This window comes from Strix uralensis, chromosome 16, assembly GCF_047716275.1.
Source record: "Strix uralensis isolate ZFMK-TIS-50842 chromosome 16, bStrUra1, whole genome shotgun sequence".
Taxonomy (NCBI): Eukaryota; Metazoa; Chordata; class Aves; order Strigiformes; family Strigidae; genus Strix; species Strix uralensis.
Window position 1 is genome coordinate 5,249,164 of NC_133987.1, and position 21,903 is coordinate 5,271,066.

Sequence of the window (21,903 nt, forward strand, 5' to 3'; positions counted from 1 at the left end):
TCCTACAATATACAAAAGAAGATTTTGAATCACTGAAAATGTTTTATAAAAACTTTTCTCCCTTTACAAGTTGAAAAAGCTGCCTGCTTGATGGGCAGAGGGGAGTGGAGGTCTGCGACTGGGAACTGCGGCCTAACCCCGGAGAAACCTTTGCTGCTCCTGTCCCCCCACGCCTCCCACCCCCCTGTGCTTTCCCCGTGTCCCCCCCAGTATAAAAAAGAAACACTTCTACTACTGAAAATAAAAAGACAAGATGAGGGTAGGGTTTTTGTTCAGGTAGTCATATTAGGAAGCTAGCTAATAAAAAAGTGTACATTCCGTGGGGGGCGCGAGGGGCTGCAGGTGTGTGGGGGGTGGCCCCTCAGAGGATGGTGCATTTGCCTTTTTCCACCCAGGGGTTGTTTTTCATCAGCTCCGGGTTCAAGAAGGGGTCTTCAGAAATGCCGTCCTCGATCCACTTCACAAACCTGCGGAGAAGGGGGCGAAGGGGGGAGCGTAGACCCCACCCGAGCGGGTTTGCGTCGCACCGAAGCATTTTGCAAATGTGTTGGGCAGGGGCTGGGCGGCAGCATAATGGGGGGAGGGCTGCAGTGCCTGGGGTAAATCCTGCTCTGGTGGGGAGTGATGCTGGGGTGCAGCCTGCTCTGGCAGGGATGTCAGGGTGTACCTGGCTGGTTTTCGGCCAGGGGAGATAAGCATAAATTTAATAAAAGCCTTTTGCCCCCACATCTGCGGCTGCCCAGGCGCTGCTGGCATGGAGACAGCCCTTGCGTTGCATTTTTAAACTTATTTGCTAAAGTTGTTCTTTTTCTGTCACCCCCCCCCACCTTCTAAGAGGCCAGTGAGTGATGGGGCCACGGGCTGGGTTAACTGGTGGGATGTCCCAAGCCCCTTTGCCTTGAGGAGCAGCGAGCTGCAAACCAGTGTGGGGGAAGACTTGTCCCTGAGGTTTTAAAAGTTTAAGTCTTTTGAGCTCTGGGGCGGGGGGTGTCTGCACACTCGCCCAGCTGAGCCTGGAGTGCTGGGGGGCACCTGGGTGTTTGGGGAGGGAGGGGGGGTGGGTCCCACAGCCGCTGCCACCACTGGAGCTTGGGCAGGAGTTGGAACGGGGGGGCTTTGGCGAAAGGAGCACAGGGGCTTTTTGGGCACCAGTGCTGGGGCTGGGGCTGTTTCTGCCTCTGGAACTTGGAGGGCTTGAAGACCCATAAAGGGAAAGTTGGAAAACCCACCTTGTTTTGGGAGCTCTGGGTGATCGGAAGGGGGATGCAGGTTTTGGCTACGGGGTGGAGAAGAGCTCGGGGGGTGGGGGGAACGGGAAGGGGAGGGTAGGCACCCACTCACTCGGGTATTGTCTTGGAGGACATCTCCCGCTTGTAGGCCAGCTGGTACTTCAGGCTTTCCACCTCCTTCTTCCACTGCGGGAGGTCCCACTCGTCCATGGCGGCAGCCGGGGGCTCTGCGGGGCTGCAAATGAGGATGTTAGTGCCATATCCCATGGTCGCATCCTGCCCCGGCCACCCCCCTCCCAGGTCTGCATCCCCCCAAAGAGCAGGTCCCCAGGATGGGCACAGTGTGCCACCGTGCTCCGGGGCAGGTTTCCAGCCCCATGTTGGAGCAGCTCGTGGCTCCAGGAGCTTTCAGGGTTGTTCTCGTGAGGCAAAGGCTACCTGTGGGTGTGAGACCAGTGCAGCCCAGGGTGGGTGCTCAGCCCTGGCCTCTTGTAGCTGTGCTGTGCCCGCGGGCACATGCAAAACCAAAGGACCCAGCCAAATTTGACTGCAATTTGGATGGTGGAATTGCTTGGGGTGGAGAGTGGCAAAGATCAACCGGCAGCTATTTGTCGGGGCGGGGGGGGAAGGGGGTGTTTGTCCTTCTCCTGCTTGGCCGTGACCCCGAGCAGGACCAGGAAGGATTTTTGGGCATCCCCGGAAATGGCTCGTGTGGCTGGTCAGCTCTGATTTGGGGAGCAGGACAAAGTGCCATGTACCCCCTCCCCCCAAACACACCCCCCCCTCCCTCCAGCCCTCGCGCAGCTGCGGCCCTGGGTGATGGTGGGGACATGCGTGATGGGGAAACTGAGGCACAGCAGCCGATGGGGCACAAGCTGGCATGAGCCCCTCTGCAAGCACCTGGATCCTGTGTCCCCTCCTCCTCCCTCCCCAGGAATTGGTGGCACAGGGGGCCTTCCCCTGCCTGTGACTGGACGTGACCCCAGACCCTCCAGCACGCCCCCAGGGCAGCACCCAGCAATGCTGCTTTGCACCCAGGCTGGATGAACCCGGGGTGCCCACACGCCCCCATCCTGCACCCCAGGCCAGGCTGCAGCCCCCAGCACAGGGACAGGCAAGGGCTGGGGGGGGCTGGTGGTGGGGGGACATGAAATCCAGCCACACGCTGCCACAGCTTGGCTGCTGCACGGGCTGCCCCAGCTCGGCTTCTCCACAGAGCATCCCCCAGAAAAACAGCCAGGCGTGGAAGGAGGGTGAGCACCCAGAGCCCAGCACCCCCCTGCACCCGCCGTCCGGCCTCCCCGGGGCTCGGGTCCCTTCTGGTGGCTCTTGTGGAGGCAGATGGGGACCAGCATCCCCATCCCCACTCCAGCCACCCCACCAGCATCGCAGCGCTGCGGTTGAGCCCTCCACCTACCTTGGCTGGAAAAGGTGTTAGCGGGGAGCGGGGGCTGCGTCCGTCCCCGCCGCTCGGCTCGCCGCCCTGGCCTTGCCTCCCGCGAGCGTTCCCCTCGCTGTTGGCGAGCCCAAATCCTCTGTGTAATCTATTAATGCACGGCTGGTCCAGCTGCCTCCGACACGGCAGGAGCCGGATAATGGGAGCGTCCTCCCCCCGCTGCTCCCGGGGGATTTGGCTCCGCTGAACGTGAACGTCCTGGTACCCGGCGGCCGAGCTGCCGAAATGGGGTTACCCCAGCCTCCCCCAGAGCACTAAGGGACAGAAGGGCCCCAAGGAGGGGTGGGGGGTAACGTGTGGTGGGACACGGTGGCACCCCAGGGAGGCCCTTGCTCCCGCCTGCATCCCTGTCTGCATCCCTGCCCAAGCCAGCCACCCCCCCCATGGCTTCCCCAGATTTCTTGTTTCTTCCCATTTCCCTGGTGCTGGCAGAGCTGGGGGGGGGGCAGGGAGGATCGGGGAGGGGGGGCACCCGGGGAGGGGTTAGCTAAAACGGAGAAAAAGAACAGATAAATGCAAAAAGTGAGCAGTTGGAGACTGAACATATGGTGGGTGAAGGGGCAGGGTCAGCACAAAGGGAAAAGTGCAAAAACATTAAAAAATAATAATGTGTGACTTACAGAGAGGGGAAAAAGCCCACAAAGTCGCCAGCTGACTGCAGGAGATGTAACTCTTGCAAAAGCAAAACCATAAACAAGTGAGGGGAAAAAAAAAAAACCCCAACCCAACCCATTACTCCCTTTCATTAAACAGCGAATTAAAAAAAAATTTCAGGTAATTATGGGGACAGCAGCTTTGCGCTTAAAAAAAAAAAAAAAAAAAAGCAAAGCAAGGTTTCCACAAAGAAAAACTGCCCCGGTTGTGCCCCAAGAGCCCCTCCCTCACACCCGTCCGTGGGCAGCCAGGGCCCGTGTCCGTGCGGGCGGCTGTTTGTCCTCTGTAAAACACACCTGGGCTGGATTCATCCAATTATACAAACACATATGAATGTCTAATGTACACATACATTATAAAAAAAGGGTGGCTATGTCTACATATGTATCTATTTACACATGCACACACATACATGCATCTATATATAACATATGTATGGAGATGGAATAGATATATTCATATTATATGTGTGTGTTGTTATAATTTTTATAATATTATCTTTTATGTATTATATAACATATATTATATAAAATAAATATAATGAATATATACACCTATAAAAAGACACATATCTAAAATACATTCTATACACATATATATATATGTAGGATGTCTCTTCCAGCAGGCAGAAGCCTTTATTGCATTAAACCACCAAAGCCATTTCTACTGAGCAGGAGCCCGATGCCCTGAACCGATGGTGTAGCCAAAGGAGAAGCCCCACCAGCCTCTGCATGGTCAACATGCCCGGAGCAGGATGGCGCTGAGCACACAGGGCTGGGGCGAGCCAGGGTCTCCTGGCAGCCCTTGGGGTCCCCCGCCAGCCCTCGGCCTCCCCAGGCGATCGATAGCCGTGAGAGCCTCCCTCCGCCTTCTCCAGGAGAGATGCTGGAGCCTGGGGCTTGGCCAGGAATCGATGGAGCTGCTTTGGGGCCAAACCCTGAGCCCGCTGCAGTCGCAGCATGAGGCTTTTCACCCAAAGGAAAGCATAAATATATTTTTTTTACTGCAACACCAATGCTGGGCTTGTCTTTGTCACGGGGCTCCTTGGGGGCAGCTGTGGCTCAGGACACGCTCCCCCCGCTCCGAACGCCACCTGCACCTATTAACGAGGTCAGCGATACCGAACTGAACCGCAGATTATCTGGCTGTTGACATCAATCGTAATCTCCCCGCGCTGCCTCCAAACAATTATGGGAAAGGCTTGGCTTTAAAGATAAAATGACACTGGAGACGGGTTACTGGATTTCCGTGGATTTTCCGCAATCTGACAGCAGCGAGGGCTGAGCGGGGGCCGGCGGAGCCGTGGGGGTGCAGTGCCCAGTAAATTTAAGAGCCACCATCACCACCAGCCCTAAGTCCAGGGGGGTCATTAAGCTCATCCCCACCACCAGCAGCAGCTGCCTGGCCGCAGGCTCCTCCGGCGCGGGCAGGGAGCCTTGTCCTGGCCAGGCGGGGGGGTCCGGGACAGCCCTGGCCACGGTGGGGGGGCAGCTCCCAGCCTGGCAGATTGCAGCACCCGCATTAGCTACCCCCACCAGCTTTGTAGATTAAAGAATTATGAACTCCTGAAGTTTTGCAATATTAATGATTGTAGCCATCTGTTAATCTGGCAGCTAGCAGCGAGCTGCCTTTTTTTTTTTTTTTTTTTTTTTTAAAAAAAAAAAACTTAGCTTAGTCCAGTTATTAAAACAGAATATTTCTGGCTGGGCCAGCACCTGGTAGAGCACAACTCCTTTTTGTCCTATGATTTGCATCCTGCTCCTTCCTGCTGTCCCCCCGTTATTTAGCAGGTTTGGGAGTGGGGAGAGAACTCCCCAGGCAGGGAAGGGGATACTGTGTGTGACAAACAGCCTGGGGCCACCCAGGGAGGGTGTCTGGGACGAGCAGCCAACAGCCCCCACTGCCCCCCAAAGCCACCCCTGGGAAGCAGGGGGTCTGCCCTCAGCGCCGACTGCTAATTATGGCTCTCTTAGGGATGGTATTTTAGATAACTCCGTTCTCTGGTGCACACGCCGAAGGGATAAACTCATTTAGCAGGTTAATTAGTGTCCTTGGTAGAAACAGTCTCAGCACTCTCGCAGCCCCCGAGGTTGGGAAGCGTAACGCAGGCCACAGCAGCAGGTTTGGGGAGGGTCCTGGGCATCACCCCCAGCTCTGCTGGTGCTATGAACTCACCCCCTGACAATTTTGTTGTACAAATCCACCCTTATCCCCAGGGCTGAGAGGGCAAAGCTGCCTCCTTCCCCTTTTCTGCTCTGATCTAGAAAGATCTCAGGTTTAGCGTCCCGTTGGGACACACATCACCAACCCCTTACGCTGATGCGCCCCACGGATTTACCGGCAGCACCTGGCAGGAGGGTGGGTTTGTTCTTAAATATTATATTGAAAAGTCCCTAAACAATTACTCTATTTAGCACCGTGTTTCAGAAACCCTGTCCCTAAATATTTTGCACTTCATTCACATTCAATATTATTCCCCTTAAAATAAAAGGAGCAAAGTCCTGTGTCAGATGACTTTGCAGTCATGTAGAAACTCGCTGTCAAATCCATGATTTTAAAAGTTTACAAGAGAAAACACAGGTTTTGCTGTCGAGAACAGCTTTGTTTGCCACAGAGATGCTGGGATGCGACTTGCAGGTGCCACTGGGACGTGACACCCCCGTGGTCTCCACCATCACTGCGCGTGGCCAGGAAACAGGCTCAGGATTCCCACCCTCAGAACTGCTCTGCGAACTGCTGATCACCCCACGGCCGGTCCCAGATGCTCCTGGGCCAGACTTGAAGAACATCAAACAATTTCACTATTTCCAGATGAAGTTTTATATTCGATACAGGCACTTACTCGCAAACGTTTGGCAGTATCAGCTGTACGTACACTTGCTAAAACGGCAGAGTTGTGTTTGCTAAAATACAATATTTGGATGAGACAACTCCAGGCGCCCATTTTCCTCTCCAAACTACGCATTTCAATTTTTAATGAACTCTGTTCATCTCAATTAAACCTGGAGCAAAGCAGATGAGACCAGCCTTCAGTTTACCTTTGGGGTTATACTTAGTCATAGTCTCAGGGTACCGGGCAGACGTTTTCTGCTGTGGTTGGTTGTAATGACTGTACCTGTCCATCCAACCCACGCCCAAAGTCAAGTACCAGTCTTCAGAAAAAGTCTTTTTCTCATACATAAAAGATTATACCATTATCTATAGTATAATCCTCACTATAAGGGCCGCTATAATTCATTAAAATTCAGAAGCAGATAAATAATGAATAGAAATGCTGTTTACTTACAGTAAATAAGCAGTTCCTAGCCCTTCTCTGTGATGGTAAATCCAGGCTCCAAGGGGTAACACAACCCTCACCCTCACTGAAGTCTACACCCAGCCCAAGTTCAGTCTGGTATTAGGGCTGTACTTGGTGCTGCTGTTGTCTTTCCACACTCCCAGCAAAGCGACAAAACACAGTGTAACACCCTCCTGGGAGTATGCCCGGGGATGAACACAGTTTGGAGAGTTCAGAAGAGTTGCTGCCCAAGCTCTGCCTTGCTGGGAGAGCACCGGAGCATTACGGGCCCGACTGTGGGTCGGGAAGGGAAAGCTCTTGCAAAGAGCAAAGCAGGGAACACAGGTACAGCCCCTACCAAGATTATCAACATTTGCAGCCTCTTTTTCCTCCCCCTCAGCCATAACAGGAAAGATCCCATTATTAGGAGCATGCAGAAACACCTCTTGGAAGCTGAGATGAAACACATCAGCGCATCTCCAGGAGCACAGACCAGAACAAGACACGGCGTGGCCAGCCCAGGTGGCAGTTGCAGAGCCAGATTCCTGACTATCAGGGCAGCACCGTTTAAAAAAACCCACAAAATAAAAACCAAAAAAAACCCCAACAAAAAACCCAACGAAAACCAGAAACTCCAAACCACAACTGACAACACAACAGAATTTCTATGGAGTTTTACTTAACATTGTGCCCATTTAGATACACGTACACTTTTGTAGAAAGCTTGACTAGCGTAGCTTATTTAGGATAACAAAAGCTGCAAAAGCCACTGAAAGCCTTAAATGTGCAAAATACAGCTCGTCACATATTAAGATTGCTTTCCCCTTGACTGCCAAACCAACGCAGACAGGTATCATAGTGGGGCAAAGAGTGTAAACCAGGCTAGAAATATTTCTCTATTTTTACCTCCACAGTTCAAAAGCTAACTCTTAAACTTACCACTGTAACATGGATTTGAGAAACCCAGAGAGCCCTCAGCACCAGTCTAACAGTCACCTATTGTAGAAACTAAAAAAAAAAGCCCCACAATTGGAAAACCCTGAAAATTAGATATATTTTTTTTTTTTTGCTTACAAACATAACCAGCTATTTACTGCATTAGGCCTTCCTGAATCTGGTTTCTTGAAGCAAGTAAAAAAGCCTCAGTTAACGTCCTTCGGCCTCCAGAGTGGTTTATTTTGTATAACTAAAGAAAAGAGGGTGTGCAAACAGCACTACTATACTGTTGCACACCCGTGGAGAGGCAGTTTTCCTGCTGCAGACATCTCGCCCACAGCGCATTCCTGCAACACAACAGAAGTAGAGACTTGTGGTGCTTCCTACTTCATCCGTGTTTCTCCCCTCATTCCCCCTCAGTCAGCATCTCCCTGTAGACCAGCTTTTTAAAAAAAAAAAACAAAACCCAAAGAAACTGAAACCCACTACCTCTTGAAACAACTGCTTTAATACATGAACCTGCAAGAAAGGAAATTCCCAAAACACGTCTGCTGAAACACCACTGTTAACCATCTTAACCTAGGATCCCATTTTTGGATTTGTCTGAAGTCAGTTTTTAGCTGAATGTTTTTGGAGATGAGAACCAAAGGGACTCCAGGGAGAGATTTGTCAGATTAAGACAAGTCAGAAGAATATTCCTGAAGATTTTGCCAAATTACAGTTTTTCAAAAATGTTTATGAACTTTGAGACTTCATGATGAGCTGCAGCGCCAAGGGGCAGGTGCCTTAATCCCTGGGCAGAGAAAAAAAAATTAGTTAGTATACTTCAGTAATTTCTATAGTAGTGTTATAATAAGTGACATTGACACATGATATATTTGATACCTATCAAATGATGTATGTAAATGTCTAACTGACAAGTAATATAGTTGTCATTGATATGCTTTGTTGTTAAATTTTAAACTACAGATACTCACTGCATTGTGGAAGAAGTTGCAAAGATGCTTTGCCCATGGACACCTGAAAAACAGATACAGATTCTTACTCCATTTTCTCCCAGGAACACACCTGCCCCCAGTCTCAGCCCCTCCGAGTTCTGCATTGATCAAAGCTTCACAAGAAAGACGATCCAACAATTCACTTCAGCTTCCAAATGGAGATCACTTCAGCATCAGATGTACAGTAAAATAATTAAGACAAAGATAGACCCTAAGAAATAGGATTTCATTGGATTCTCTTGGATCCCTGCCAGAGCATACCGTAAAGCCTCACAAAACAAAAAAAGACAATCAAGGGAATTGCAAATTTGTAAAATACAGCTTAGCTCATGCACAACTGAGTGAAATCAGGTGTTTTATTTTCTCAGCTATACACAGCAAAGGCTGGAGAGATGAAACAGCATTTCACACAGAAAGTCAACTTACATGTCCATGATTTCCACTTAAGACAGTTACTAAGAGGTGAATTCTCAACGTTACTCTGCTGCCATCAGCTATGTGTGAATTAAAAGTGCCAGAGCAGGCAATTACTCTGCCTTCCAGTATGCAACCACAGTCAATTCATTTTAAAACTATTATGTCAATACATTAATGTCTATCACTCTAAAGGATTATACTTATAAACAGCCAGTGGTTTCAAAAGTGACACACCAGTGTTTTATTAGCATTTGTAATCTAAATAAAGAACTCAGATTTTTTTCAGAACTGTTTTCCCAACCCACTGAAGCTTTATGCTGCTGCAGAGCAAGTGGTTTCTCTTCTTTTTAGAAGAGGACAGGAATGACAGGCACAAGCCTAATGCTGTCCTCAGGTTGCATTACGGTGCACATAGTTTCTGAATCTTTAGGCTTTGGTGGGGATCTACTCCCTCACCACCGTGTGAAGTACTCTGTACAAGTTTAAAAGGAACGTTGACATCTGTACACCCATTGTATTCTTGTAGATACATTTTGAGATACTTTCAACTATTTTCTCTAAATAAAGTTTTATGCAGTATTATGCCTCCTTAGAGTCCAGTAACTACTTTGCTGCAAATCCTAATTAAGGTTTGTTGGTTGTAGTTGATGACAACGATATTTATAAGTAACAGAACTAGACTGCACCATCTGTAATCTCGATGACTGGTCAGGGTTGCCAAGAGCAGATAACATGTTTTCATAACACTGGGAAGTGAGAAGGCCATTTGGCTGCAACAGGTAACACACAAATAATACCCAAACCATTGTGTTCAGTATCTTTACCACTGCTAATAACAGGGAAGAATAAAAAGCAAGAATGAACTGTGAGTTAAGACTGTTAATTAAGAGAAAACTACCATCTGTGTTGCAACACACAATGATCTTCTATTTGGCTATGATGAATATTCACACTTACATATGCAGATTCTCCATAATAATATTCAGAGCGAACAGGCCAATGGATTGCATCTTCTTATGTCTGCATGTCAGGAACAGGCAAAGGAATTCCCCCACGTACTGGGGACCAAGGTTTTCCCACCTAAGCAATACAAAACCAGGAAACAGAGCACAGCTGTTCAACAGAGACAACTTTCCTATTGATCCCTAGCGTCTTATTTGCATTCTTGTCTTCCCCACAGCACTCGGCTGGCTGGTTTCAAAGAGCTAAGGAGTATATCTTGGCTGAACGTGACTGCTCTTACTGTCCCCATAAACAGACAGACTTCAGGGGACAAGTGTTTACTCACAGTTTTAGCATCGTTGCTTTCTGACGATTTAGATCTCTCAAAATCAGGTTGACAGTGCCATGGAGAATGTGTTCTTCATACGAAAGATGTTCCAATAACAGCCTCAGAGCCCAAAAGTTATTCTAGGAAGCGACAAAATAAGACCAGTGATTTAACCTAATTGCCAATCATTTCTTAAAAAAACAGACTAAATTAGAGTTCAGCAAAGCTAAAGGGGAACAAACCCAAAGTTAAACATGTCTAAAATCTCCAAGCTGGTGTTACACAGATTTTCAACAGAACTTGCTTTAATCTCTTAGAACAGAAATCAGTATCTAGGACTCACCCCAAAAGCCAGGGCTATCTCCAAGAAGGAAGTCAAGTATGGAAGATCACAGAAAAGCATCTGTTGTACTGCTTGCACAGCAAGAATAAGACAAGCCTCATGCTGCAACTACAGGAAGAGATATCAAAAAGAAAACAGCTATTTAAAAACCCAGTTTCCCACTACTTGTATATTGTAGCCAGTCAAATCAGCACTACCATTCCAATCAGATAGGTTGGATGTCCGACACCATGTTCAGAAGAATCTTATGAAGACTAAAAGACAGGGGAATAGAACAGGTACTTCGATTTATACAGCATGTTTCACCTGGTGCTCTCAAAGTCCTCACAGAAACACAAAGTCTCACACTGTCACAGAAACAGAATTAAAGGGGAAAAAAATAATCTGGCCCAGGAGTCACATATTTGGAGAGTAAGCTAAATTTCCTCAAAAGAAGTAAAAAGGAATAAGATAGTTCCTTAGATGTATTGACTGCATTTAATACAGAATATATTCCAAGCTATCTTTAAATATGTTCCACTACTCTTGAAACCATCAATCAAAATAAGTTTAGAAATTCTGGGCTATTCCGAGTTTTGAGACAAGTACACTGTCAAGTCTCAGAGGACAGTCTTCTGTTTGAGTCAAACAGCACAAGATCATCCTGTGAGAAGTTAAGACAGAATCAAGTATTAACAGCCCTCCCACTTTATAAATGCATAAGTTTGGACAGTGATAAAGTAAGACTTGTCCTAGGTTGAAGGTGGTGTCAGACCAGAACAGACCCTAATAGTTTTCTTCCCTTCAGATACCTGCTCCAGCCTTTAGACTGTGTCAAGAACAGCCAGATTTCCCCCCAAAATCTTCAAGTCTCTCTTAAAAGCTTTTCATAATAACCTGACTGTTTTCAATACTGCTGTACCTTCAAACACAATAACACAAATGGTAAATTTCCTTATTGCCACGAGCACACTTACATGAGGAGAGAAAATAGCAGGTGGTAAAGAAACATTAATTTTTGCCTTCAGTTCCTCCAAAAGGCCACCACTGGCAGCAAGCACCCCCTGCAACAGAAGAAATGAGTCACCAGTGAAGGGGAAGGATGTCCAGATACTCTACAAACATCAAACAGTGTCCAAGATGGTTCTTTGATGTGCTTTTACTTATTTTTTCAGCATTTTTACATTGGATGCTGACTGTTCAACATCATACTCAAGGAAAGTTGAGGCTCTAAAGCACTAACCAAACCATATCACATAACCTCTTTGTTTTAAGCTGTCTGCTAAGCGTAGTAGGTATTTTTGTTCTTGTGAAGAAAATACCCAGATACTGACTCTTTAGGGCTACCTGAGCACATTTTTCTTAAACTGCTTTCATATCCATTTTGTTATCTGATGCATCTCAACATTAAAGGATGTAGAATCAGTATCAGGCATTGAGTTGCAAGCAGAGTTAATCTGTTTACTGTTGCTTTTAACACAACATTTTGCAAAGTGTTACATTTGGCACATACCACACGAGCATTTGATGAGGCACTGTAAAGTTAACCTTAGTATTTAGAATAAGCCAATGCCCACAGCAAATGAAGTCTTGTGTAAAACCAAGACAACAGCCTCCCATTTCACAGTACTGGTGTAGTTACCTTTTGGAAGTCAAGTGGTGGCTCCTTCAGGGATAGGGGATGGAGGTGCCCACTTTTTTCCAGCAAACTGCTACTACCCAGGATCATGATGAGGGAACTCCAGCATTTAGGCTGAAACACAGCAGAACATTTGTTTTACAAAGTCAAATCCGTTCAGAGGTGTAAACTATTCAGAGAAAAAAAAGGGTGCTGATAGTAAATCCTTGCATAGAGAAGTAATTGGACAAAACAGGTAATGTACAGAAACAGGTGATGGGCCACACAAACACAGTTTTAATACAGACTCACATTTCTGTATAGCAACACGTTACTGTAAAGGAGTTTGAGCGCATGCTTAATCAGAACACCATCTTTCAAGGGAGACCCTGCAAGAAGAAAAGATTAAAACCGTATTTTATATTCTCATCATAACTATAGAGCATGAATACAAACAAGATATTAACTTGGTTGCAGAGCTGTTTCTACAGAAACCTAACAAAGAAACAAACGAGTGTCTACAGCTATTTTACAGTATTTTGTAGGTTCTGAGTAGAAAACCAACATCAATTGTAAAACATTATTCTGGAAAGCTGCAAAGAACTGAATGCAGTTTAGACTAAGCCATCACAGAACAAAGTCTTCTTTATGTACATCACACTACAGTGCGATAAACACTGTCCGCATCGCATATGTCTAAGAATTCTACTAGTAGCTGAATGTCTCCAAAATAAACCTTTCATTTCAGAATACACCTTGAGACGTAGCACACCCCTAGGCAGCTGATCAGTCATCCATGGCTAAACTAATGACAAAATGTAACACACAGATCATGAAGCCCTTTCCATCAGGAAGCATTTATTCTCAAGGTCAAGGCTGAGACATACCATAATACCACGTTACACGCTGCCATTGGTAACGCCATGATGTAACAGAGAGCTTTGTGTTTTCTTTTAACAGGTTGCTTTCAGCAAAGCAACTTCACAGCTGACAAAACTAGCGTTTTGTGTGAAGTGTACTAAACAAATCAATGCTCAGATGTGAAGACATTCTTCCTACCTAGTGTTATGTACCATGCTTTAGTCCGGGCAATTCCTAGTTGGGTTGGGAGTCCCTCAGAATGTTACTAGATTTAATAAAAAAAGTACAAGCTGTAATTAAGTAAGGTTCTAAACACATGTAAGCAAGAAATCACACTTGCCAACTGTAATCCAGGGCCCAGAGTCTAGCATATCCTTTCCAATAGGGACACTGCCTGTCCTGAACATCTTCAGGTAGACCTCAAACTCCCCCGGCGTGACCCGGCAGGCCGTGCAGCAGGCCAGGCTGTTGACGGGAAACAGCAGTGAATGTGCAGCATCGAGGAATTCCCCAGTTTTACACAAATAGAAGGGGATTTTATCTCGGAGGTCTCTTAACCTGGAAAGAAGAAATGAATGTTTGATTTTCATTACCGTGCAAGTTTTTCAACAATAGATCTGCTTATGGGTGACCACTAGTAAGTTACATCTGATAAGGCAGAAGTTAGTTGCAATGCAGTACTGCTTTCACCTAGCAAACAGCTGTCCAAATCCTACTGCTTTTCATTCTGCCAGTTTGTTGCACGTTGTGGAAACACAGACTGGGAATCTTAAGGCAAAGAAACAGTTAAAAAAGGAAAAAAAAGCACTATTTACCCTTTGGTATCATTGCATTTCACAGCTCTCAGGTAGCGAACAACTTCTTTATAGCTGGAGAGAAAAAGAAGAGGGTGAGCAGGAAGAGGAAGGAAGTGCAAAGCTATATACAGGCCAATCAAATATTTACTACAATTAATGAAGTAAAACAGTAGATCTTCCCACAACAGGAGAGAAATACAGCAGGCAGAAAGAGACAGTTGGAACTAAGTTCCAAGAAGCTATCCACAGATTATCTCTGCACTCTGGCAAAATAATACAGGAGGTTGCCTTTCAATTTAATTCTTTAAGTGGACTGTATTCTTTTGAGTAAAGACTTCTCAGGTCCAGAGACCAGAATGCCCTTTTTTGCTGTCTTCCACCTTGTCAGCCTTTGATGAACAGAATTTATTTTACACATTCACAGCTAAAACCTACTGGGTTTATGGAACCAAAATATTATCCGCTTCAACATTCTTTTCTGGTCCTGAAGTGTTCAAAGGGCTCGATTCTACTCTGAAAAACTTCAAAACCTGGCCTTGTTGATAAGAAGCAATGGGCATGAACAGCTTCAAATGTGTCTTTGTTTTGTATGTTTCCCCATTATACAAAACTGCAGATGTCAGGAAAACACCACACTGTGGTCAATACCACAGGAGATACAAAAGCTGAGTTCGTGAAATGAAAAATCCAAAACAAGAGCAAACCGATCTTACTTCATTTTGTCTACCATTCTCTCCACTCGAGCCTCAATAACGGGGAGTGTTTCCCACAGAAATACTTTTCTTCCTTTCTGTGTTCTTCGGCCAGTGATGTTCTGGCCTTTTAAAACAGTGGTCAGTAATACGTGGTCCCATGGCACAACATTCAAGCTGCAAGTACAAAATTAAAGTCATTGTTAACCATGTTTTGTTTGTACACCATAATTTATTTAAGTACCATGAAGATTTACCAATAAAACATTTTGAGTTTACAGCTCACTTCTGGGGGGGGAAGGAAAAAAAGCTATATGGACAACAGCTTAGCCATAGCATCAAACAACAACTTCTCCTGTAAGGACAGGACAAACACTGAAATCTGCCCCTAAAACGCTCACACCTAGCACTATCAGTGAAAGAACCATTCTATAGAGCTGTTTACAAATCAGGCAACTGTATAAAATGTTATTCTGTAAACATAAACCTAAGAACATACCTATTTGAGAAGCCAAAACAGTGACATGGAAGTGAGATGGACTGAAAAAAATTAACAAACTTTTCATACAAGCTCTTTGGGAAATCACACAACACCAGCATCCTCTGAAGTTGTGTTGTGATCCTATGTTTTGAAAAGAAAACAAAAAGAAAAATTAAAATCTCTTAAAATTGGATGAATTACTAGTAAATTGTGGTTTTCTTAATCCTATGGGAAACTTATCTACAGAAGTTTGGGGATTTTTTTGGTTAAATGTCAGACAGTTTGGATCTATATTTAAATTTATGCTTTTAAGATTTGTAGTAGATAATGGTATTGCTCTTTTGTTACTATTTTTAAACACCAGTATTGCGGTTTAATCCCAGCCAGCTTTGTCTTTAAAACAGAAATCCCCAGTGAGTACGTTTGAAAAAACACTGAAGCAACATATGATCAGCTCGATAAGCAACCTGATCAACCTGAGCTCCTGGCAGCTTCACAGCTAGTGAAACCATCTCTACTGCAAACTGGAGATAACATGCTGATACAAAGAAGAGTTTACTCCTTTAGAATTGGGGGAGGGAGACAAAAAACTCCTTTCCCTGTTCTTTTAAAGTAAGAAATTAAAAAATTCAAGAATAGTAATTTAAAATGAAAACTGATACAGGATTTGGGTTATACCTGTCATTAGTTTCAAATAAGAGGTGAGAATATATAATTGTTTTTGAGTGCTCCTGAAAAAAGTTAATTCTTAATTCATTAACCTTCTGTTGCAAGTGAATTTCGGGTTAAAGGTGAAATATAAAGCTAAAATGAGAAATGAATTAAGCCAAGTGAGCTCGATGTCCTCATTCATCAGCCTCTGGGGGAACTTTACTATGTTACAGCCCTGACTACTCCATCCCAGTGGAATACTACAAGGCTGCTGTTTTGATCTTTAACAGACACTATTTACTCTTTGGCTTAATAACCACAAGTAGCTACCTGACACCACCTTCTGGTCTGGCCTTAGAGAACACTCCTAGAGCACAGCCAGAAGTAATCCATCTTCTTGGCTTTGAGTTCCCCATTGAGTTATTTTCCTTTGAGGCAACAAAGAAGGGTTTGAAAGTTTACGTGGCTCTAAATAAGGCAGGTATTGTCTTTGTCCTTCACAGAAAAGAACTAATATTCAACAGAGCTTCTAAAAATCTGGATTTGTAGTGTACAGCTGTTAGAACCCGACGGCACGCTGAGGTCCCTGCTCGTTAGGCTGACTGGTGCATGTTATCATTTGTGCTCTTCTGCCTGTCCCTACCCACCCGCAGTCACAGGCAGGCAGCAGCAGGCTGCCCTTGCTCTGCTCAAACACCACCCAAAGCAGTACAGTGGGGTCGTGTTCCCTGACAAGGGGTTCCAGATGCTACAGAACCATGAGATGATACAGTGGTGCAAGTTTGCTTTTGGCTTTTAAGAGCTAAGGCATTCACTTTTTTTTCTTAGTGTCTTTGAACAGAAGTCATTTGAAATGCATTTTAAATGCAAGTGGGAAGTTTGCAGGCAGCAACCACCCCATTGCCATCTCATAAGACAAGTCTTACCTTTGCAGCAGACAAGGGACAGCAATCTTTAATGAATCAGTATGACCGAGGTTCTGCCAGCTTCTAAGAGAGGAGAAAAGAAGCACTAATTAACGTTTGGCTTGTTTTCCTGCCTTTTTTCCCCTTCTCTATATTCAACTGTTTAAGAAAACACTTTTTTCTTAAAAAGCATTGGGAGTGATCACGCTAATAAGAATTATTTCAAACAGATGAAACAAGTGCTCGAAGTGTAAAACACATTCTAGAATTAAGTTTTACAGCAGTACCTGCCAACTGAAGCACACCTTCCCTCCGACCCATGCAGCGTAAAGCAGTAGCAACCCCTCTAACCTGCTGTGTTAGACCACCGTGGGCACATCTTTGCTTTTACAGGGCCTCTGCAGGGCTGTGTAACATCATCCCCCGAGAGGGCCAAACCACCTCCCGTGTAGCTACAGCGAAGGCTGCGGGACTCGTAACAAGCGTACAAAGAGAGACATACCCAAATAATGTATCCAGCCCGCTCCTTGCAAACCTTGACAGTTCCTCAGAAAGAATTACAGAGAAGCTGCTGTTTCTGGCCTGTCGAACCAACCCAGACCACGTTTACTTCTCCTTTATAAAAACCCTTGAATTTAAGCCCCAAAATATTTAGGTTTTGCAAAGTAAAGCTCTGCGGCCTTGCTCAAGCTAGACAGTAATCAAGCGTGAAACAGCCATGATATAAGATGGAAGTATTTAAACTATGTTTTTATTTATTCATTACACAGTCCTCACAGCTGACAGGTCAGTCTCCAGACTTATGGGAGGCATCTAAAACTTATGACCCAAGGAACATCACATCCTCCCTTCCTTCCAGGTCAGAAGCAGATGTTCCTTCACACAATGTAGCTTGTGCACTGCCCGCTCAGGAAAGCTCCCCTGTCCCTGTACCTTCTCCTGGGGAACTAACCCCACCTGCCACCATCTGCTGTCACCCTCCCTCCTCCCAGTTCCCATCTCAAATTCCTTCCCCTCACTGGAGAGCATCTCCTCTCCTCATGGCTCAATCCCATTTAACTTCTTCCTCTCACATCCAACCTTTAACCTTCTCTTTTTCCCCAAATCCCTCCCCATAACCAATCTCATTTCTCCCTCAGGCGTACTCCTTTTCCTCTCACTGTGCTGCAGTCAGGGCTGTGATCTTTACACTGTCCTTACTCTTAATAAATGGAAAACCAGAATTCTCTCACTGCATCTCCTCCCTTTGAGGAGCAAGTGAAGATTACACACTGGATGTGGAACTGGATACTTACAAAGCAGGGTCTTTATGAAGCGCTATCTCTTTAGCTGCTCCCAGGAACATGACAGCAGCAGCTTTAGGACTCTCTCTCTCTGCCTCATTTAAAAATCTTGTCACCAGCGCAAAAACTCCAGAATACCTAAGAAAGTTAAGTAGTCTATAAGATAAAGTGTTTGCAGTGATGTACTTCATAAACAAATGGCAATTATGACCATCCTATGGTTTGAGAGCAAATTGACTTGCCTTTCCTTGAAAAGCATCTATAACATAGTGAAAAGGTATTTGTACAACCATTACTTTAAGCATTTTAAAGGCACACACCACCGAGTAAAAGCTGAACCCCATTCTAAAAAAGATTAGTAAAACATGGACTTTACTTTCATGCTTTCCCAGGTTATAATAATGAGGGATATTATCAAGTGTCTTAGTATAGCACAAGAGATCTATTTAAACTTATATTTAAGATGTAGTTAAAGAATGTATTTAAGCCGGTGTTTAAACTACATCTGAGTGCAATTTAATAGCTCACTGGCCAAGCAAATTCTCTCAATGATGTTTCTGTGTCAGGTGCCATGACTCTGATTATCACTTGACTAAAGGAAATCAAACCCGCACTGACCAGTACGTACTGCTAGTGACAACACAACTCAGCTACTTACTTGTACACAGTCTCCATGTTGCGTGATCTGCAGGTATTGCATTGCCCAGGTGGAAATTTTGGGAGGCAGAAGCATTCATGTTTTGTGGGAGACATTCTTTTTCCAATCAGGTACTTATTATATTCCACAGAAAGTTCCTGGATAAATTTTATTAGAAGACTTCCTAAGAGAACAGACAGATGTGAAATTGTTAGTGCAATTTTTTATTTTTTCAAAACGAAAAGACAGACAATCATAAGTACTCCATGTAAAATATTTAGCAAGTTACTTGCACCAAATCTTATTGGCTGGGAAAGCTTTGTTGGTTTTTTCACAGGGAGAAAAGCAGGAAAGTACAAACTGGACCTGCAGACCTGTGTCTGGTCTGAGTATGGCCCAGAAAGAGAGGAACAGTAAGCTGCTACCTTAAAAATTCATCAAGCCTTCGCAAGGAGAGCTGTGGACCAGACAAGCCATCCATCAAGCCACAGACCGAGTAGCCACAGGTCTCCCAGGACAGCGTGAGAGCCTAACACTTACCACCGTGCCGAAGGTCTGTGTCTATATCTGTGAGCTCCAAATTGAACATCACAAGAACACCAGCCAAGGCAAAGTCACGCTGTTCCTTCCAGAATTTGCTTTTGTTGTGTGCATTGCAGTGACAGAGGGAAGGGGTTGTCCAATTCTGGCACTATTTCATAAAACATGAAAAACAGGAGAGGGTTTTGGTTTTTTTTTTTTTTTTTTCTTTTTTCCTCCCCTTTCCAGTTAAGCAAATCAAAGGTTAATTCCTCTGAGTGAAGGACCACAATTTACTTCATCCTTTACACACCTAGGCAAAGCCACAGTGAAGTATTTTGACAGTCAGAGCAAGAAGCCAATACAGCAATAACTCAATATCATGGCTAACAACAACAACAACAAAAAAGCCCATAGTAATTTAGATTCCTGAATACCTTACAGAGACACCTAGGGCTGGCACCAGTTGGTCTATGCATGTTCACCCCAACTTTGCTCACAGCTCAAACTTTTCTGAATTCTAAGAAAAACCCCAAACAAACCACCACCACTCGATTCCCACAACTCACCCATTCCCTCACCCTAGGTTAGGGCAGTCTAAAAGTCTGACATTTCTCTTGTACAGTGAAAAGCAGTCCGATTTATTAATTTGATTCCATGAAATACACTGCGTGCCTAAAGCAAACAGGAGGTACGTTTGCTTATAGCAAGTGAATGTCTACTCCAACAACTGGCCAGACCACTAGACCTAAACCCAGTGACTGCATTGTGAAGCAGACAGATATCAACATTTAGGACAGGAACCGTTAAAACAATCAAATTTCACGTATCATTTATTCTTTTAGTGTGCTTAAGAGTGACTTCCTTTAAAAAGACTGTTGAGCAATTTAGTTCAAAGTTGTGCGTTTCTCGATTACAGCTCTTCTTACCTCAGAAGCTAGTTTATCACAAATGTAGCAGTAGCACTGATTACAAATATCAGCATTTTTTCCAAGGGGTGAGCAGGTATCACACTCCATTCGCCTACCAAGTTGAAAAACAGAAGGTTATTTATGAAACAAGTTACATGCTTATCCAACTCTACTTCTGCTTTCAGCTGTTAAAAAGCTAACAAGGTTACTTGACAAGTTGGACTAAATGTGGAAGATGAAACCCTCATATGAACCTCCACATCACTGAACATACTCAAATGGGTGCATTGTACAGTCGTATCTTGCGTGAGGCATCACTTTTGCTTGTTTACAGAAAGTAACCATGAGTTCACATTCCTCATCCACAACTTCTGCAGATTTCTCCTCTCCCAGGGCAGACTTCTCTGCAGAAAAGAGAATATGCGGTGTAAATCAGTATAAAGGTAACTACAACTTCATTACAATTTTACCGAGCTATTGACATTCACTTTTTAAAAACACTTCAAGGCACAAATTTTCTTATGATTTCATACAGTGCTAATAAGAATGGTTACACTGTCCCAGGGAAAAAAGCTTCCACACACTATCAAAACAGAGGTAATTTAATCAAAAAGGATCCACTCGACATTGAAAAGGCCTAGTCTCAACTAGATTTGTAATATTTTGAAACTACAGAGCAGTATCCTTTAAGTTAACTAATGCCATCAAAGAAATCCCAATAGTTGGAAAATGAGGACAGTTCCTCCTGGTTTGATTTATTTTTGAAGTACTCTGTTTTCCTAGCAGCAGAAAGACACATTTAAAGCACATCACATAACATTTTACTTCAGTTTATTTCAGAAGAGCTTTACAGAACTTCATCGCCAACAGGAGCACCGTACTTACCCAGGGAGTCTACTAACAGAACTGAATTCCCAAGCGTGCTCTCAGCTTCATCATCGCTGATCAGGATTACGCTCTGCTCTTGCTCTTTTTTTGAGGGCACCATGGTTACTGAGCTCCACAGGAAAGGAACTACTTGGCAGCTAACAGGACACAAGGAGAGTTCCCACTTTGAAGAACCTTTCCTCAGGAAGGGAAGAAAAAGGCTCCTTCAAGACACAAACTCTTCATCTATGTTGAGTCAGTTACACTAGGGACAGAAACGTTCGATCCTTAGTGCAGCCAGCTCAAAAAACATTGCAGTTTCCATCCAGAGCTGAGAGAACCCTAAAAACAAGGAGGTGGGGATACAAAATAAGGAAAAAAAAAAAAAAAAAAGGAAAAAAAGAGGATGAGAGCTGGCCCTCCTTTGGTGGGACCGCCCTTGAAAGAACCATGCATGCTCTTCACAGTAACTTTGCCCCTTGCAGGTTGCGTGCTCGAGGCACCAGATGCCCAGGGCCAGCTCCCTTCCTTCCCCCTCCCCCACCTCAAACAAGCGCACCCCCATCTCCCCCAGCCCCCTTCGCCCCACAACCCACCCCCGGCCCTCACGCAACAGCCCCCCGCCCCCTCCCCTTCCCCCCCAGCCCCCTCGCGCCCCCCAGCTGCCTTCTCCTCCCCTCTCCCCGGCCTCCAGTCGGCCCTAACTTACCCCCCAACCAACCACCGCACCCCGCCCACCACGACCTCCCCCGCCCCCATCCTGCCCATCTCCCTGAGCGCTCCCCTCTCACCGAACGACCCCCCTCAGCCGCTCCCGCCGCCGCTCCGCTCAACCCCGCCACTCTTTGAACGAACAAGGACTTCCGAGGCGGTGACCCCGGAAGGGGTCCGCGCGGTGACGCTGCCCCGCGCTACTTCCGCCCTGACAGCGGCGGGGCAGAACTGCGGTGGGGCCGCCATCTTGAGTGAGGGCAGGAGCCGTCCCCTCACGCGCAGGGCCCGGAGCGGGCCCGGCTCCCTCAGCGAAGGGGCTCCCACAGTGTTTAAATAAACCCTTCATCCTCCGCAGGCGGTGGAGGGAGAGGGAAATCGGCATCAGTGCAGGGTCCTGCGGATCCTCTC

At 45.5% G+C, this 21,903-nt stretch overlaps 2 protein-coding genes across 6 annotated transcripts; both read right to left on the reverse strand.

Moving 5' to 3' along the window:
- Window positions 1-260: 260 nt before the first annotated feature.
- Window positions 261-3,623, reverse strand: GNG13 (G protein subunit gamma 13). Of its 2 annotated transcripts, XM_074886189.1 has the most exons (4): window positions 3,306-3,623; window positions 2,647-2,743; window positions 1,342-1,464; window positions 261-467 (listed from the first exon to the last, which is right to left on the reverse strand). In XM_074886189.1, exons 3-4 carry the CDS (start codon window positions 1,437-1,439, stop codon window positions 362-364), a joined length of 204 nt encoding a protein of 67 aa, XP_074742290.1. In that variant the 5' UTR covers window positions 1,440-1,464; window positions 2,647-2,743; window positions 3,306-3,623; the 3' UTR covers window positions 261-361. The 2 variants fall into 2 exon arrangements, with proteins under 2 accessions (XP_074742290.1, XP_074742289.1); XM_074886188.1 differs by lacking the exon at window positions 3,306-3,623 and having other exon boundaries at window positions 2,647-2,978.
- Window positions 3,624-7,278: 3,655 nt separating this feature from the next.
- LOC141950870 (uncharacterized) lies at window positions 7,279-21,620 on the reverse strand. Of its 4 annotated transcripts, XM_074886292.1 has the most exons (20): window positions 21,573-21,620; window positions 20,800-21,123; window positions 20,189-20,318; window positions 19,933-20,026; window positions 19,025-19,175; window positions 18,506-18,668; window positions 17,860-17,985; window positions 16,586-16,648; window positions 15,027-15,149; window positions 14,549-14,704; window positions 13,854-13,907; window positions 13,379-13,596; window positions 12,490-12,566; window positions 12,202-12,312; window positions 11,537-11,623; window positions 10,581-10,688; window positions 10,256-10,377; window positions 9,925-10,047; window positions 8,530-8,572; window positions 7,279-8,345 (listed from the first exon to the last, which is right to left on the reverse strand). In XM_074886292.1, the coding sequence occupies exons 2-20, from the start codon at window positions 20,900-20,902 to the stop codon at window positions 8,268-8,270; spliced, it is 2,130 nt and encodes a 709-aa protein (XP_074742393.1). In that variant the 5' UTR covers window positions 20,903-21,123; window positions 21,573-21,620; the 3' UTR covers window positions 7,279-8,267. The 4 variants fall into 4 exon arrangements, with proteins under 4 accessions (XP_074742393.1, XP_074742392.1, XP_074742396.1 ...); XM_074886291.1 differs by lacking the exon at window positions 21,573-21,620 and having other exon boundaries at window positions 20,800-21,354; XM_074886295.1 differs by lacking the exons at window positions 13,854-13,907; window positions 21,573-21,620 and having other exon boundaries at window positions 13,379-13,503; window positions 20,800-21,354.
- Window positions 21,621-21,903: the final 283 nt, after the last annotated feature.